Raw genomic sequence first — 19231 nt, 5'->3', positions numbered from 1 at the left:
AGAGTTACCTACAAAGGAGTTCCCATAACGTTATCTGTCGATTTCTCAAAAGAAACTTTGCAGGCAAGAAAGGGCTGGCGAGAAGTATTCAAAGTGATGAAAAGCAAGAACTTACAACCTAGATTAGTCTATCATCTAACAGCCATCAAAACGCTTTCTGTGTCCCTGATTCTGTCTCTGTTCTTTGCTTAGTTTGTTTTCTAGATTCAATTGTTGATGGATACGTATTTTTTGCCATTTTATTGTTTGTACGTTTGATCTTCTTTTTCTTAAATAAGCCTTCATTGAGTTCCTTGAGCATCCTTATAACCAGTGTTTTGAACTCTTCATCTGATAAGCGCTTATCTCCATTTCATTTAATTATTTTTCTGGAATTTTGATCTGTTTTTTTCATTTCAGTCATGTTTCTTTGTCTCCTCATTTTGGCAGCATCCCTGTGTTTGCTTCTATGTATTAGGTAGAGTGTCTTGCTAGTGTGGCCTAATGAGTAGGTGTCCTGTAGGGTCAGGTGGCACAGCCTCCCCTATCACCCAAGCTGGGTACTCGAGGTGTGTCCTTCATGTGGGCTGAGTTCACCTTCCTGTTGTAGATGAGGCTTGTTTGCTGTTGGCAGATCAATGGGAGGGATTTACCCAGGCCAGTCAGCTGCAAGGGCTGGCTGTGACCACTTACCACTAACCTCTGCCCTCTGTGGAGGATCAGCTGTGCAGGGGCAGGGTCGTGGTGCTCCAGTGTGGTCTGTAGCTACCCACTGGGTGCATGGGCCCTGGGGTTTCCTGGCAGGTGCAGGCCAGCATCAGCTCCCACCTGTGTTTTGCTCAGGGCCACCCTGCCTGAGCTGTAAAGCACCCTGAGATGGCTGCGACTTGTGCTGGGCTTGGAGATTCCCAGGTGAAGCCAAGCTGTGAATCTAGGCTGGCTGCTGCTAGTGCCAGGCCTGGGGCTCACTGAGGCCAGATGTTGCTTGTTTGAAAGGATTTAGGAAACTGTGCAGCACGAACCAGGACCAACCATTCATATGGAAAAACAGATTCACTGGGCTGGTAAGTTGGGTGGGGTAGTCTCTGGGAATCTCCAAGGTGGATCAAATAGTGTTGGCCAGGTTGGTGGAGTCTCAGATATGGCACCAGCCTGCCAATTCCATGATTCTGTTGGGGGAGGACTCAGAAGAGGAACAGTGGCCTCTCCTCACCCCGATGCCAGCCACTTCAGCCTCTCCCAGTATGCCACTGGTGCCCTTCAAGCTGCCACCCTGGCGCTAGAGCTCAGAGGGAATGAGTCCATATGTGGGTTCTTTAAGCTGAACTGCTTGGGGCTCCAGCATTTTCTTTCACCGACTCAATCCTTGGTGTTTTTTGTAGCCAGAAATTGTGGGGACTTATCTTCCTGGCACTGGAACCCTGGGCTGGGGACCTTGTGTGGGGCTGGGACTCCTTGTTCCTGAGATATCCCTCCTGAATTTTTCTCCACCACACATGGATGAGGGACCAGCCTGTTGTCTACACCCCTCCTAACAGTCTGGATGGATGTGGTTTCTTTAATTCTATAGTTGTCAGACTTCCATTCAACTCAATTTCTGATGGTTCTGGTGATGGTTGTTCTATATTTTAGTTGTAATTTTGATGTGGTTGTGCAAAGAGGTGAGCGTTGTCTGCCTATGCTGCCGTCTTGAACGGAAATCAACAAGATTTTCTCTCTCACAAATACTTGTTGCTGGCCATAAGAAACCAGATGAGCCCCAAGTGTCTAGCTGTCATCTTAGTAGGCAGTTGCCAGGTCCCAGAAAAAAACATTTACTCCCTTATAAAAACCTTGCTGCCTACGAGTTTCATGTCGTCACTGATTTCTGGTTGCTTTAAGTTCCAAGTGTATTCATTTTATGGTTTTTGTAAATGAATTTTGACTATAACACCTCAGTTTTCATTTCTACAATAAAGTGATTTAAAAAAATACCAGATAATTACAATATTTGAAACCAGAAGAACAGAGCTTGATTTTTTAGGATTGTTAGTAAATAAAAATATCTTTAAACTTTGAAAGATGCCCAAGTTAAAAACAAAAGCAAAAAACTTTACAATGTGATAATTAAATACTTACAGTTTTGCCATAACCATACAGATATATTTATCTGATCTGTTTATAAATCAAAAGATTTATTACATATCTGTTCAGCTGATGGTAATTATTTTTAATTTGCCAAGTTTTACTGTATATTTTGGCCCATATGCCAATGAAAGATACATTTAAAGTTAATTGTATGTAAAACTCTGTTAATTGCTGTGGAGGAACATGCGTAGTAACATTATTACTTTGATGAAACTTACTGTATACCTGAGAGAGTAAGAATAAAATAAATTAGAATTAAAAGCATATTAGGAATAAATATAACAAAAAGACTAAGATTATTCCTGAATTCAGTCAAAATTGAATATAAAGTCTAAAATGAAGTTAAATTTATTCTGGAAAAGAAACAGTAAGTGCCATCTTTGTTTGTTTTCTATCTGTTAATCTATTACTATAAAATTAATGTTGTGTGGTCACTTTTCTTATCCAATATTTAAGACAGTTTCTAAGGTGAGCTCATTTCATAATTGTGCAATGATAGGACATTGTGTAGAATGTCAAACCTAACCTGCTGGTCGGTATTCATTTCCAAGCCTGCCATACCAAAGTCGTGTTACTCCATTTGAGTCTTAAGTCTTCTGCTTTGGGAGGCAGCCATGCTCACGGGTATACCACCAACACACCGCCTTGTCTTCTGCTTTGATTAGTCAGAGTACTGCTTGATCAGTTAGTGTACTGATGCCACTTGATTCTCTGACTTCCTAAGAAATAAAAAACTCTTTCTGAATTATCCAGGATTCAATCCCTTTTTAATTCTGTAAATTATCTACCACCACATTAAAAGGTATCTTAATGATTTTTTCCGTACCATAATTTTTTCATTTTTTTAATGGGAAAAAAAATTTCTTCTGCTGTTCTTTTTTCTTGGTTAAAATATATTGGAATTTTTTTATTTTGTGTTTTTGTAGCCAACTGTATCCATTCTATTAACTTCCTGCTGTTTTTTCATCAGGACTTTGTAATCTCCTGAGGGAGGTTAAAAAAAAAAAAAAACAACCAATAATGAGATCTTCTTTTCCAGGGTTTGCGTCACATCCTTTTTCTTCTGTTTCTTTCTGGCACCACGTTTTCTTTGAGGCTTTATCCTAGGTTTAGAAATACTCCCCCATTCATTCAACCAAATGACTGAAGTTAGGACTTTGGTACTCAGAAAGATATTTTAATTGAGTTAGGTTTCCCGTCTTAAATTTTTGTTGTAGCATTCGCATTGAATCTGTATTAGGCTACTGCGTGTTTTCAGTTCGTGTTACTCATTCTACTTGACTATGCTGTTCAGTATTATTATTCACTAATAAGTTGATGCTTGACTTATGCAACTAATTTTTTAATGCCTGTCCTGGCATGTTCAAATGTATTCTTATTTTGCTTATTTAGGCCACGTTTTACCATCATTTAGGCCCTATATTTTGATATTTTTTTCAAGTATAATTTTGGTAGTGTTTTATGTTAAAAGAATAGCTTCCAGGTCCTTTTAAAAAGGAGTTTAGATGAGTTTTTTCTGAGACTGCCTTAAAGATACATAAATGACTACTAACTTTGCCTAGGTTTCATGTTTCTTTTCTCCTTTTTATTTCTTTTAATTTTTCTTGTCTTGATTTACTGTCTCAATTTTTGTCATATAATATTAGGTGGTTGGTAAATAATAGCTGAATTAAATGAGATTAGATACTTATTAGAAGGACTTAGTGTAATTCTTTTACTTGGTTGTTGAAACACAACTTGGTTTACAGAGAAGGAGTTAATAAAGAATAAGCCCTCTTCAATGTTAGCTTTCCTGGTAGGGCTTCACACATGGCACATTTAATCGTCAAACTTGGATCGATCTACATTTTCTCCCCAACATAAATGTTATTCTAAATACGTTCCTGTACTCAATTTTCTATTAAAATATTATGTTAGTTTTTTTAGACTCCTCTCTTAAAAATCATTATCATCAACCTGGTAATTGTCACATCTATGTTTAAGGAACAGAAACTATGAGCACTCTGCACAAATATATGCTTTTGAAAGCTGTCGTTTCATTAAACATGTAAGAGATTTATTGGCTAAAGAGATTTCTGGTCTGGTAGACGGCCCGGTTATCTACAGCTAAAGAAAACATACTTGAATTTCAAAGTGTATTCATTGAGATAGTACTTCTGTTTACTGAATATCAAAGTTTAAAGGTTCTGTATAAAGTCATGACCACTTAAATTGTTCCGCATAATAATTGTGTGGCAGGATATCAGTGAATTTATCCTATCAAGATATATCATTATAAATTAAAAGGTATCCCTTTGTTATTGGCATTTTATGTGATACCAGTGTTACAGTTGACTGATGTCGTGTTTGTGTTGTATTATCTTTTCTCTCACTGGTTCTTGCATGGAAGAACACAAATATTGAAGACAAAATTTAAACCTTGTCTAAACCAGGTTTTTGATTTTGATTTTCACCAGACATTTTTTGACAGGTCTTCTGATAAATAAATATTAAAGAGCTTTTCACTTGAATGTAGTGTATTGCTTAGAATCCTTTTATTTCTAGGCTTAGTAGTATGTGATCTAGAATTCATGTATATTAATGAAGCTGAAGTATTAGTTATCTATTTGTAGAAAAATAAACAAATGGCATTTGAACAAGCATTTATTTAGGGCCTAGTTAATGTGAGCTAGGTATTATGCTAGGCCCTGGGCTGTGGGGAAGAAAGATAGATTTAACAATTTCCCTTTGTTTGAGAAGCACACAGCCTGGCAACTATTTTTATAGACTTGTAAATAAGTTAATTAAAATGCAGAGTAAGTACTAGAGGAGAACTAAGTGTTAAATGCTGTGGAGACTTGGAGATGGTTGTCGCTATTTTCCTGGACAGTCTTGGAAGGCTGTTTGCTCCAAGGTGGTAATTTTTGCATTAAGTTCTAATCTTGGATCTGACACTATCTTGTAACATTAGAAAGCACTCTAAGTACACTTTATTCTGATGAAAATAAACTTCATTTGAAGTGTTAAGTATTCCCTCTTTATTGTTAAAATAGTGCTTGAAATACAGTGGCTCTAAGAAGGGGGACAGAAAAGGAAACTACTTTTCATGGTTGTTGGAACGCACTTTTTTTTAAATTCAAGAAGGTGTTTGAGTCGAGCACATATATATTATTTGTCCCTTTAAATTTCAGTTTTTAACTTCACAACGTGCAACATTTAGTGGGAATGTTTAAATAGTTGAGGAACTGCCATAATAATACTGAAGTTTTGCTACTGATACTTTAAAAATATATCAAAAGTCCTAACATACAATTTATAAACTTTTGCAAGTCTTCATATACAATTTATTTTAAAAGAGCATTTTATTTTATTTCTTTTAAAAAAATTTACCTGCATAAAGCAGTAGTAGAAATATGTGAATGTGTGTATATATAATTATTGCAGCTATTACATACAAAGACCAAGATTTTTGTTGCTTGTTCTCTTCTGTAATCATTTTTGTTTGCTTATAGCCTAAGAATAAATACTTTATTTGAGCTTTTTGCTTACTAAAAACTAACTTTACAAATGTTAATACAATGACAATAACCTTACATGAAACTTGCATGTTATTTAAATGAATGCTCAGAAAAATACTGAACTTATCTTTTATTGTAGGAAGTCCTATCATGCCTTCTTTTCTAAGAACATATAGCAATACAGATTTATTTGAAGTCTGGGGTTTCTCTTTTAAAACTAATGTATATTAGTGTGTCATGGTTTGTGATATACTATTTTACTAAATGTTTTATTTTATATTGTTAGGATCTACAACTAGAATATGGACAAGGACACCAAGGTGGTTACATTTTAGGTGCAAACAAGTAAGTAAAGGTCTTTTAAAATTAAATTTAAATTTAGGAATAATTAAGTTGCCTTAAAATATTATATTTTAATAATCACAGTAGTAAAAATAGTCTGGTAGATATATTTTATAATATACTTTTAACTTTTCTTACTGCTACCTTGCTAATCATTTAATCAATAATTGTTATAATGGGGATAGTCACCTCAAACCTTTTATATCAAGCTACTTTTATATTGTAATTGTTAGAGAAAACTTAAGTATATTCCAACTGAACGTGAAAATAAGTTTGAGCCATTTATTTCTTTTATTTTTAAAGTTGACCTGTTTATTCCTTGCAAAACTTGCTTTGGTATGTCTCTTAGATGTGTTGGCCTCTGAAAACAGCTGGCAATATTCACACTGTTTAGAAACCTTAATTTTTTAGCTGGTAAGAGTCTTTTAAAAAGTGAATAGCAGTTAAAATGTGTCTAATGTCTTAAAAGTTATCAATTTATGCAGGAAATAAATCCAACAGTTATGAAGCTCTGCTCTGCACCACACACTGTGTAGGTGGTCCAGGACAGTGGTGAAAAGGCAGCTTACAGGGTGTGACCACTTCAGTTGTTCAAAGGCCTGTAGGTTAGTGAGCCATGGGGGCAGCACTCTGCTATTTCCCCACAGGTTCTCTATTGTCCTCCCAGCTCTTCAGCCCTCCCCAAAAGACCCTCAGTAAAACGGTTTGATTTCCTCCTGCCACCAAAAAGCTAATTTATAAGGAGATATTATTTAAGTTGCCAAAAATCTCCCAGCAATGTAGATATTTTAGTAATCAAAACAAATTAAAATTTTAAAATATAATTTCAGTTACATTAGAGAGTTGAGACATACACACCCATATTTTTATTACACAGTTGACAAAGATTGACTAAAGACAAGTAGTTAAGATTTAGTGATTGTAGTGCAAAATAGTGTCTTAAAATAAATCATTTAAATATAAATCTTTTTCAACACAGAGAAAGGACTTTGAATGACAACCTAGAGGAATGCATTAGTTTTGATTTAAACCAAACTTCGGTTAAATACTGTGAGGTGTTTTTATTAGTAGTAGTAATAGTAACTTTATTTTATATTTCCTAAAATGGAAAATAAATGTAAATTTTTTCTGGTATAAAAAGGAAATTCTGTCTAAATAATAACTAATTACTATTTATAGTTTGTCCTGATTTGTTGACAAAGGAAAATATCTCATACCTGATTAGCAAATAAAAAATTTATATATTTTTAATATTATTTTGTCTAAATTTGGGCCACTGGTTTTAAGGTTCTTGTTAGAAAATTTCAGTATATTTTAAGAGACTGGATAATTTGGAAAAATACTTCATTTACCTCTTTTTGGTTCTTTTTAAATGTAGTTTTAAATGACATGATTGCAAAAATACAGAAAATAGAATAAAATGACCCATCTCTAACTGCTTTTCCAGATTCCTTAGTTCCCATTTTATGATATCTGTTAGATATTTCCATAGTATATGGGTACTTGGGCTAGATAAAATGTTAATAATTTGCCCAACCTTCATTTTTTGATTAATTGGATCCCTGCTTAAGGAACTGTATTCTATATAACGAATCACTGGTAAGGTAGGTTGGCCAAAAGTTTGACCTTTGGCTATGTTTCATGTACAGGTGTATACATGCATGTGACATGAGCGTGGATGTAGCACTTCTCTTACTGCACTGATATGTCTGCTTTATTCTTGTGACTAGGCAGTGTTCTAAAACTCACAGGATTTCCTGCTTTCTCCATAGGTGACCAGGCAGACAGATTTCCATTTTAGGGTTTCTACCTATTCCAGACCATGCAGGAACTATATGATAGTTTTTTTGTTTTGTTTTGTTTAATAAAATCATATCTATTTTGACTTACTGAGGGGTTTTCTTTTCTTTTGAATTCTGTTATTGGGGGGGGCAATTTTTCTGACCATATAAAACCAACAAAATATTATTTTTAAGAAAGCTCTAAATTATTTCTGATTTTTTTTTTTAATGTAGAGCAAAATATTCTAAAGGTCATCTTTTAAGGACCCAAATAATAATGAAAACAGTAGATTGAATTACATAATTTCTGGCACAATTGAGTGTAATACTAGCAAATGTCAACACTGTCTTTCTGTAAGCTAGGAGACTTTGAGAAACTTACCTCAATTTCTCTAGTAAAATGGGGATTACAACAGTACCTGCTTCGGGGCGAAATGGAGTGATCATTGTAAAGCATTTAGCATATTTAGGGTTGAGTAAATACTTACGAGTTGCCCTTCTTTGTAATATTCACTCAATAAATATTTGTTGATTGTAAGATCAAGTGAATATAAGTGAATAAAATTGCTCTTCAGTTTTAGAGAAACACAGAATCTCTTTATTTTGTTTTCAGATATAATCAGGGCAGTACTTTGTAGATTGTTTTGAGGCAGTTAGGCAATTTTGAAAGACTTTAGTAACCATCAATAGGGATTCCTTAGTTAATTCAAATATGCTAAATATTTTGGCAGTGTTTTCTTTTTCCCTTCACCTCATCACATCAGTTTCTTCACTTCATCAGTTAAATCTGTTTGCATATTGTCCCATTTTTAATCTTCTCATTCAAATTTTTAAATCATTTCAGGTTGATGTAATAATTCAGTATCTGAGGGAATAATTCTTGTTTTGTTCATTACTTTCTAAAAATTCAATAATAGAAGAATTCAAGTAGACTAGTGAATAGTGACATTGTTTATTGTATAGCACCCAGTTTTGGAGATTAAATCAGCATTACATCTTTTTTCTCCAGTGCTCTCAAGATATAGTATTTACTGTAAATGGACATTTTAGCAAATTTAGCCATGTTTTAGTTTCTCTTTCATAAAGCCTGAAATGCAAATCATATATTGTACTTTGAATTAATACTTAATGAATTCTTTACTTTATTAACAAAACAATCTTAACATATATTAGATTTACAAATAAATCAATACATACATATATATACACACACACACATATATATATGTCCCTAGCCATAGACTAGCTGCTTTTTCATGTTCTCTTATTCAGCCTTTCTCTCTTATTCTTAGAGAACCTAGTATTCCCAGGAATCCTTTTTGAAATGTGAAATCCATATAAGTTCACATAACACATTAACTAGATTGTTCTCAAACCCCAGTATTCCTTACTGGAAAAAGAAATGCTTCAAAAAATATTCTCATATGCTCAAGAAAATGTTTTTCTTTTCACATCTTCTAAAATGATATGGAAGCCTACTGTATAGTTGAAAGATACTATGTTTAATTTAGTAAAATAGTTTAAAGCAGCGCTTCTTAAACTTTCAGTTTCAGGATCCCTTTACCATCTTAAAAAACTATCAAGGACTTTTAATTAGTTTTTGTTTATATAGGTTATAACTATCAATATTTCTATTATTAGAAATTTAAACGGAGAACTTTCTGAAATATTTAATTAAAATAATATATACTCATTACATGTTATTATAAATAACATTTTTGTGTACTTTTTTTTTTTTTTTTTTTTTTTTTACTATTTAGTCCCAATTCAAATCACCTCTTTAGGGTACCTCCCTTCTAATACCACTTGATTCCTCTCATGAGACTTAGAAGCAGCAAATAATTGCAAAAAGAGCCTTTATATAGGTTAGTGTAATACAACAAACTTTTTACTGAGGCCCAAAAAATATTTTTTATCAGGAATAGCTTTCTTTTTTTCTCAAATAACGTATTAATAAGAAAAGTGCAGTGTTTGATTTTCTTTTTTGTCAAATCTTTATAATATCTGGCTTAGTAGAAGACAGCTGGTTTCTCATGTCTGCTACTAATCTGTTGTGATATCATGCTTCTTACAGTCTGGAAAACTCTAGAGTTCCCTTCTCAGTGAAAGAACAAGAGTGAAAATGTAAATAAATACTTTAGTATTATGAAAATAGTTATGACCTTACAGAACTCCTACAGTAGACTAAGACGCCAGGATCACCAGACCACATTTTGAGAATTGCTAGTGTATTATTTAGTTAATAATAAAGAAAACACTCATTGAGTACTTACTATGTTCTAAATTACTATTCTAAGCATTTTACCTATATTAATTCAGTATATCTGCAGATATATAAACACTTTGACATTAAGTACTATTATAATTCCCACTTTACTGATATGGAAACTGAAGCACAGGGAAATCAAAGTGACTTATTCAAGGCCACATAGCTTACAGTGGCAGTGACAGGATTCAGATTCAGGCTGTCTTTACTTCACAACCTGTAATCATTTTGTTAAACTGCCTTTAGGCAGAGAAGCTCCTCCCTTCCTAAAGGTAGACCTAAAAGAGCTTTGTGAATAACGTAAAACATTTGACTGAAGTACCTCCATTTTATTAACTGCAAAATAGGATCCAGATTTAGAACTGTAATTTTTAATACTTAGGTTGTTATTAAGCTGACCCAATTAAAATTTGATGACTAAAATCTATTCAGTTATTTGCTTATACCAGCTAACCATACCTTTCACTTACTTTGGTTTTATGTTCTGATAATCCTAAGGTCGCTTTTCTTCCACTATATATAGGGGTGGGGGGGAATGATTGGAAGGTACTACCTTTCACCTTTTGAGGAAAGTAAATTTTCTGCTGAGTACTTTTACCTCGGTGACCATATTTCTCTCTACCTCATTAGTTTTAAGAAGACTATTGAGTCTGTATGCTTGGAGAATATAATATAGGAGGCATGCTGCATGAACTTGCAGTTAAAAGAAGTAAGGGATTCAAGAATGCCATGAGTTGTCTCTTACATTTCTGAATATCAGTTTTATAAATTGCTCTTAATGGGGAAATCCTCACACCTGGTCTGATACAGGCTTAGTCCCCCAAAAGTGTAAATGTGTTTGCCCGTACACCACTGGAGAGCAGATGCTTCAGGTAAGTGAGTGTCTTCTGTGCAAGCAAAGTGCTGCTACATTCATGTATTCACATCACATGCATGCATGCTTTTGCAGAGAGATCCAACATGCTGAGTTTCATTTTGTAGGATTGCCTGAGAGCATGATGTTATTTTAAAGTGTGTCACCGTCCTTATTTTAAGAAAAAGAAAATGTAATTTCAGGTGTCAGGTAATTATTCCTGGTAAAATCTGAATCCTAGAAGCCCCTGATTATGACCCTTCAATTATTGTTTTGTCAGTTCTGTTGTGACGTTTCGTGATGGATTGTCCTCTGTTTGAATTGGTATTTTTCAGTAAATGTTAGGATCTATTTTTCTCATTTAAAATACATATATAAAAACATTAGTAACAGAAGATACAGTTAGCTCGTTAAATATAACTTGATGTTTTATGGTATAGAGATTATTGTAGCAAATTTTTAGTAAATAGTAAAGTAACTTAAAAATTAATGGGTGCAGTTAAAGTGATGAAAATACATACTTATTGCTTACGTAATTCATTTTTTTTTAAAGGAGTCTTCTGAAATCTGTTGAAGAAGAATTACATCAGCGGTAATTTTACTTTTTGATTAAACCTAAAATACTTTGTGACAGATGAGTAAAGTCTTTTTGTCTCTTTCTCTGTCTTGTAGCTTTAAGATCAGTTTGTTGTTGGTTTAATTCTGAATTCTGTAAAGATGTAGAAATAAAATTCTGTCTTGCTGTAGCCCATCCTGTGTTTTCTAAAATTTCTTCTTAAGCTGTTCTGGTCAAGTTCACTTAGTAACAATGGAATTATCCTTCTTTATCTTTAGAGGGCATGTGGCACATTTAGATGATGATGAAGGGGATGATGATGAATCTAAACAGTAAGTTTTGTTTCGGTCTTAGTAAAAGAAACATCATTTGACCTATTTCATAAGTCTGACAGCTTAGTATTGACAGTAATTTTAATATCATTAGTAACATAGTATCATGGGTTCTAGTGCAGTTTCTTTCCTTTTTTCTATTCTAGTTGTATTGGTCAGCTCCATCATCCTTAACAAAATACTGTAGACTGGTGGTTTAAACAGCAATTTATTTCCCACCATTCTGGCGGATGGGAAGTTTAACCTCAAGCTGCTGGCTAGCTTAGTTCCTGGTTAGAGCTTTCTTCCAGGATTGCAGACAGCTGCCTTGTCACTGTGTCCTCAAATGGACTCCTCTCAGTGTGCACATGCAGAGAGAAGAGTCTCTTTCCCTCTTCCTGTAAAGTCACTAATCCTATTCTATTAGCACTTTACTCTTAAGATCTTTTAACCTTCATTACTTCCCAAAAGCACTATCACCAAATACTATAACATCAGAATCAGGACCTCAACATACAATTTTGAGGGGATACAATCTAGCTGGTTTAGCTCAGTGGATTGAGCGTCGGCCTGCGAGCTAAGTGTCGCTGGTTCGATCTTCCAGTCAGGGTACATCAGAGAAGGAAAACTCTGACTCCAAAAAACCTCCGCTGCCTTGCGGCATACCTCTTCAGGGGAAAGGCTAAGGGAGTAAACCCCGACAGAAAATCCGGAGCCGGAGTCCCTAAGGCGGTTTGACGTTGTAGTCAACACCGGCAACTCCTGCGGCGCACCTGAACCCAAGCTGTATCGACTCCGTCTTTCCCTTGGACCCTTCAGCTGCGAAGAGAGGGGGGGTCTGCTGCATGGGCAACAGCAGACCCTCCATATTACCCTGCCCAGGCTCTGTAGCTTCAGCGTCATCGCAAGATGTCGATTCAACACGGGAGGAGACAGATACCATGTCACTCCCGAGTCGGACTGCACAGCCATTCTTGGCGGTGCAGATAGACTCTGAAGAAGCTACACCATCGTCTCTCGAGACGGACGGCTGCCGACGACGACAATCTAGTCCATAGCATTGCCCCTCATCTCCCAAATTTATGCCCTTAACACATGCAAAATACAGGTACTGTCATTCCATCCCAATGACCCTAAAAGCTTAACTCTTTCCAGTATCAACTCTAAAGTCAAAGACTTATCTAAGTATTATAAATCAATTTGATTTAGATCTAATGATCTACAGGTCACCTTTAGAATTATATCTCCCTCTTTTTAAAAGATAGCGCATGTTCGGATACCTGTCATCCTGTCCTGTGAAATCCAAAGATTCCATCCACCTTCCTTTATTTTTTGTCTTATATCCGTTCCCTTCAGTTCAGACTGTTCATGTTTGTGCTGGTATAATCCCATAAATTCCCTATCGAGTGATAGCCCAGCCACACCCTTGGTGCTCTCTTCAAAATGAGCTCTCTAGTGCCATCCATTTCTGAACTAGTATGGATAGGCTGAGAATTTTTCCAATTTCAAGTGCTGGTTCCTTTTTGCTTATTAGCAATTTGTTTTTCAATTCATCTCCTTCATCTTATTTTATTATAAGCAGTCAGAAAGAACCAAGTCACTCCTTCAGCACTTTGCTTAGAAATAAATCTCAGCTAAATATACAATTTGGTCATTTTCAAGTTTTACTTTTCCACAAAACACCAGAACATTTTCAGTGAAGTTTTCTGACTCTTTATAAGGATCACCTTTCCTCCAGTTTCCAGTAACATGTTCATCATTTCCATTGAAAACCTTGACCAAAATGGCCTTCAAGATCTATACTTCTACCAACATTCTGTTGATGATTATTTATTTATTCTCTAAAATGGACACTTCCTCATCAGCTCGCCTCTTTTCTTTCTGTACTGTAACCAGAATCACTCTTAGCATCCGTATTTCCAGCATGCACCGCAGAACTCTTTCAGCTTCTACCCATTACCCAGTTTCAAAACTGTCTCCATGTTTTCAGGTGGATGTTACAGAAGCACCTCACTTTTTGGCACCAAAATCTCTCTTTAGCTCAAGCTGCCATAGCAAAATACTATAGACTGAGTGATTTGAACAGAAATTTGTCACAGTTCTGGAGATTAGATGTTTAAGATAAGGTACCCACTGATTCAGTTCCTGCTGAGGGTCCTCTTCCTGGCTGTAGACAGCTGCCTTCTTGGTTGTGTCATCCCATGGTATTTTCTGGTGTGTGCAGAGAGAGATCTTTTCCTGTTCTTGTAAAGGCCACCGATCTTATTGGATCCAGACCCCACCCTGTGACCTCATTCACCGTAATTACCTTCTAGAAGCCCTATGTCCAAAGACAGTCACATTGGGGGTTTAGGGCTTAAACAGATGATATTTGGGTGCACACAGTTCAGCCCATAGCATAGATGATAACAAAGATTTTGGAGAAAAAAAAAAAACAAAAAACAGTAAATATATCTTATAGCTTAGTATCATAAATTAGTAATTAGTAGCTGCTATAATTATTACTACAACTACAAAGAGGATTATTCTGTGCTTGATTAAATTTCACTTGATGTATTTTGAATAAAAATTTTGGGTTAAATGTAATTTTTTAAGTATTTTATTGATTTATGCTATTACAGTTGTCCCAATTTTCCCCCTTTTCCTCCCGCTGTCTGGTCCCCGCCTTCCCTCCAGCAATCACTCCCTTAGTTCATGTCCATGGGTCGTGCATATAAGTTGTTTGGCTTCTCTATTTCCTTTATAATTCTTAACATTCCCCAGTCTATTTTGTACCTTCCAATTATGCTCCTTAATCTTTATACCTTTTTCCCCATTCTTCCTCTCCCCTTCCCCACTGATAACCCTCCAAATGATCTCCATATCTGTGATTCTGTTCTTTTTCTTAAATAAGTCCTTTTAACATTTTATATAATAAGGGCTTTGTGATGATGAACCCCCTTAGCTTTACCTTGTCTGGGAAGCACTTTATCTGCCCTTCCATTCTAAATGATAGCTTTGCTGGATAGACTAGTCTAGGTTGTAGGTCCTTGCTTTTCATCACTTTGAATACTTCTTGCCAGTCCCTCCTTGCCTGCAAAGTTTCTTCTGAGAATGCAACTGATAGTCGTATAGGAATTCCTTTGTAGGTAACTCTGCTTTTCTCCTGCTGCTTTTAATATCCTCTCTTTATCTTTAACCTTTGGCATTTTAATTATGGTGGTCCTCTTTGGGTCCAACTTGGTTGGGGCTCTTTGTACTTCCTGGGCATGCATGTCTGTTTCCTTCACCAAATTAGGGAAGTTTTCTTTCATTATTTTTTCAACTAAGTTTTCAATTTCTTGCTCTTCTTCTTCTCCTTCTGGCACTGTTATGATTCAGATGTTGGTATGTTTGGAGATGTCCCAGAGTCTCCTTATACTACCCTCGTTTTTTGAATTTTTTTTTTTTCTTATGTTCCAGTTCATTGATTTGAACCTCAGCGTCCTTGCCTTCACTGTTGGTTCCCTGAGGATTTTTCTTTATTTCACTTAGAATAGCTCTCATTTCTTCCCTTATGCTTTTGCCAAACTCAATGAGCTCTCTGAGCATCCTTATCACCAGTTTTTTGAACTCTGCATCTGATAGGTGGGGTGCTTCTGTTTTGTTAAGGTCTTTTCCTGAGGTTTTGTTCTGTTCTTTCATTTGGGCTATATTTCTCTGTCTCCTCAATTTGGCAACATCGCTGTGTTTTTTTCTATGTATTAAGTAGAGCTACTTTGACTCCCTGTCTTAGCTCATCTGTTAAGTTGTATGGAATGGAGCCTTAGGTACGCGCCAGGGGAAGGCAACCTGCCCCACTGCTTTGTGGGTCTGTATTTTGTGGAGGGGTCAGAGAAGGGACAGTGCTGCTGCCTATCTTCTGGGGCTTGCCTGGCACTCACCTCATTTTCAATCACTTTACCCACTTCCCATATGCAACTGGCACCCTTTTAGTTGTTGCCCTGGTGGTGGTTCCCAGAGTGGGTGGGTTTGCATACGTTCTAAGACCGTGTTGGCTTTTTAAATAGACTCTCATGGACCAGCAGTTTCTTCTTCTGCCCCAACACCCACTGGTTTTTACAGCCAGAAGTTATGAGGCTTTACTTTCCTGGTGCTGCAACCCTGGGCTGAACAGTCTGGCCTGGGGCTGGGACGGCTTGCTCTCAAGGCGTCCCTTCCATTTTGTATCCCCAACACATGCATGTGGGACCACCTGTTCTGCAGTCTTTGGAAGCATAGTTTTTCCTTCTAACTCACTAATCTATAACCTTGCATCTCTGGGCCTTAGTTTCCTTATCAGAATTTATGCTCTATCATCTTTTAAGTTTTGTGAACTTTCTTAAAACTACAATCCTGAATTGTAATTGATTTTTAGTTTCAATCATCAATTCTGTGTATAATTTCATAGAGCATGTGTATAACTTTTGATAAAGTTCATCAGAGATCTTTCATATCGAGCAGTAGTAAATATATGGATTACACTGTGATATATTTTATATTATTCCATTGTGCTTTTTCCTAAACCAATTGTTACTTACGTTTTTATATTAATTACCTTTCGTTTGATATTAATTGTAATTGTAGTAATAATTACTATATAGTATTTGAAACCAGAAGTATCTACTCAGTTACTGCTGAATAATACTTTATTCAGCATAAGTTGAATGTTTTACAAAATACTTTAGAAAACACCCATAGTCTTATAAAAAAGACACTTGTTTATTCAAGTTTTTCTTCCATGACTTTGAAAAATTAATTATATTTTAGTGGTGATTATTTTGTAAAATACAAAGTTTTAATTCTAAATTTTTATATTTTATAGTTTAACCATGAAAGCAAAAGTTCCACCTCCCTTACCACCAAAGGTAGGCAGATTTGTTTTTGTTGAATTTGTGTGTGTATGATTGTTTAATAGTGTATTTTTTAAAATAATTTGTTTGTTGTTTTGTTTATTTATTTTTAGAGAGAGGGGAAAGGAGAAAGAGAGGGAGAGAAACATCACTGTGTGGTTGCTTCTCACTTGCGCCCCCAACTGGGGACCTGATGTGCAACCTAATCATGTGCCCTGACTGGGAATCGAACCAGCAACATTTGGCTTGCAGGCTGACGTTCAATCCTCTGAGCCACAGCAGCCAGGGCTTTAATAGTGTATTCATAGTTATTCTGTAGCTTATTTTCAGTTGCGATTCACAATGAAACATCAAGGCAAAGTTATAAATCATAAGTAGATAATTGTTATTACTATTGTCTTTTTTAATTATCCAACTTGCCATTTGTTGTTTATTCTAAATAAGAAGATATTAATGGATTAGTATTATTTCACTCGAGCCTTATATTTCTTGGAATCTACAATCTACAAATAACTGGTGTCCTGAGAATGAGTAAAGAATAGTGATTTATCATAACAGGTATTTGATTTTCAGAAGGTACTTATAAATTTAAAAATAGGTCAGTAATTTTCCATTTTTTTAATTAATAAAATCCTTTTGCCAGGCAAAAGACTCATAAAATAATTTCAACAGATAAATTTTTTAGGATAAAAGGAGTTAATATAGGTAGTGGTAATATAAATTTATTTTATAAGCTTATGCATAGCACATTTTGTTTATAAAATGAGCTGTATGTTATAAGGTTTGAGATCAGGTGTTATAAATGAGAATTGGAGTCTGACCAGTATTGGCATCCAATATATTACTATATTTTGTTTTCATTTTATACTTTTGTGAAAATCATGATTCACACAGGTAAATAATACTGTACTTGCTTGTTTAGTGTTGTATTAGCATACGTATAGAGATCTAAATTTAAAAGAGGTAAGCGTTGAGTAATCTTCTTAATAAGGAACACATTTATAAATTCTCCAAACCTGCTTATTGATCTGAAAGATTTGGCATTAGCATAAAAGACATTAAGTCATCTTAAAGAAACAGTTTAGATTAGCCTTGGAAGGAGTTGAATGTTTAAAATAAAAAGAGACCCACTTAAATTGGAGATAAGAAAGACCAGAATATTTTTATTTGGCAAGTCAATTGGGAAGACCTATGAGGAATTAACAGAAAGAGGCCTCTTTTTTTTTTTTTTGGTTCCAAAAATTTTTTCATGTACAGTTTTAAGATATTTATTGAGATCATCTGAATCAGATAGTTGGATAACCTTGAAACTGTTAGTAATCACAGTTTGAAAGCCTCTGATTTATAATAACAGAAAAATACTTAATATTTTTTATATTTAATGAAACATGAATAATTTCATGTTTAATCATTGATCCCCTTTTCTGTATTATTTCAGCCTAAGTCCATATTCATACCCCAGGAAACTCATTCTACTGAGGATGATAATCAAGGAACAATCAAGCGATGTCCCACATCAGAGAGCCCAGCAAAACCATCCCAAGTCCCACCTAGACCACCACCTCCCAGATTACCTCCACAGAAGCCTATTGCTTTAGGTAATGGGGCAAGGGAGGGTGAAGTAAGTAAAATAGGTTTTCATAACTGTGAAGAAACTGGAGGAAATCTTTCTTTTAAGGGATCATCTGAAGTTCCTTTGAGGAGGAAAGAAAGAAGGCAAGTGCTGCAGAGATGTTTTCTGCTTTTTGCCTCGTGGTTTGAAGTGTTTCTATGACAGGATTACCTATGGCCTAGTTTGGGGTATTTGGCCCCTTGTTTCTCATTTCATATGTAGCCTTCCCTCCTTTGGAGAATTGCTTATGCTCAATTCATCACTTTTCTATAGTTTGGCAACAAAAGAAGTTAAACTCTGAACAAATGAGGAAAATGTGTTTTGTTTTCTAGGCTACTCCTGTTTTAGAAAAGGAAGAGGATACTTTGGTTGACTCCTCTATTTTATTTCATTTAATCATTCTTAAAATAATTGTCAATATTTGCTGGGTATTTGCATCCAAGTTAATAATAGAGGATGCTGTTTTAATATTGTAAAGTTTCTTGCATATAATGCAAAAGAAGCAATTTTTTTTAAAAAGTGAAATTTCTTTGGCAACATACTCTAAATTGCTCTTTTCCTGAAAATAGTTATGTATTCAGTGTTTCTTTTTTGTCTTTTTAACACAAATATATATACTTAAATATAAATTGAATTTAAATTTGTATGAAAGAAATAGATGTAAGTGGAAGAGCATATGTGTAAGACTTCTTACTTCAATACTAAGTATTCTGATTGGGTGATCCCAAGTGAAAGCTGACACTGTTGCAGGAACATTTTTCTTTCCTACTTAATAATTTTCTGAGTGAAAATTAATCCTTTTTTAATCTATTTAAACATACCTTATTGAAGGAAATGGAGTGGGCTCCTTCCAGTTAAATGGTGAACGAGATGGGTCATTATATCAACAACAGAATGAACATAGAGGTACAAACCCTTCAAGGAAAGAGAAGAAAGATGTACCAGTAGGTATTCCTATTTATGAAGTCTACTTTATTTGTTTTCCTTTTCACTGTTAGGTTGGTTTTGCGATTTTTAATTAGCGAACTATAGCAGTTGTATATTTTATTAGTTATAT

General features: G+C 35.1%; 1 protein-coding gene across 3 annotated transcripts in view; it reads left to right on the top strand.

The window, feature by feature from the left end:
- The window catches only part of MAP4K3 (mitogen-activated protein kinase kinase kinase kinase 3), a 130513-nt gene that overhangs the window by 82898 nt on the left and 28384 nt on the right, over positions 1–19231 (top strand). For 2 of the 3 annotated variants that reach the window (XM_090281187.1, XM_090281186.1), the window contains 6 exons: positions 5890–5948; positions 11399–11437; positions 11680–11733; positions 16535–16577; positions 18001–18160; positions 19006–19118. In XM_090281187.1, coding sequence (XP_090137313.1) covers positions 5890–5948; positions 11399–11437; positions 11680–11733; positions 16535–16577; positions 18001–18160; positions 19006–19118 — 468 coding nt within the window. Of the gene's footprint in view, positions 1–5889; positions 5949–7516; positions 7550–11398; positions 11438–11679; positions 11734–16534; positions 16578–18000; positions 18161–19005; positions 19119–19231 lie in introns of all 3 variants that reach the window. The other variant, XM_090281185.1, reaches the window with a different exon arrangement.

The sequence above is a fragment of the Furipterus horrens genome, unplaced genomic scaffold (genome assembly GCF_987537825.1).
Source record: "Furipterus horrens unplaced genomic scaffold, mFurHor1.1.pri manual_scaffold_6, whole genome shotgun sequence".
NCBI classification, from domain to species: domain Eukaryota; kingdom Metazoa; phylum Chordata; class Mammalia; order Chiroptera; family Furipteridae; genus Furipterus; species Furipterus horrens.
The sequence above is the reverse complement of the archived record's forward strand: the minus strand, read 5'-3'. Positions and strand labels throughout refer to the sequence as shown.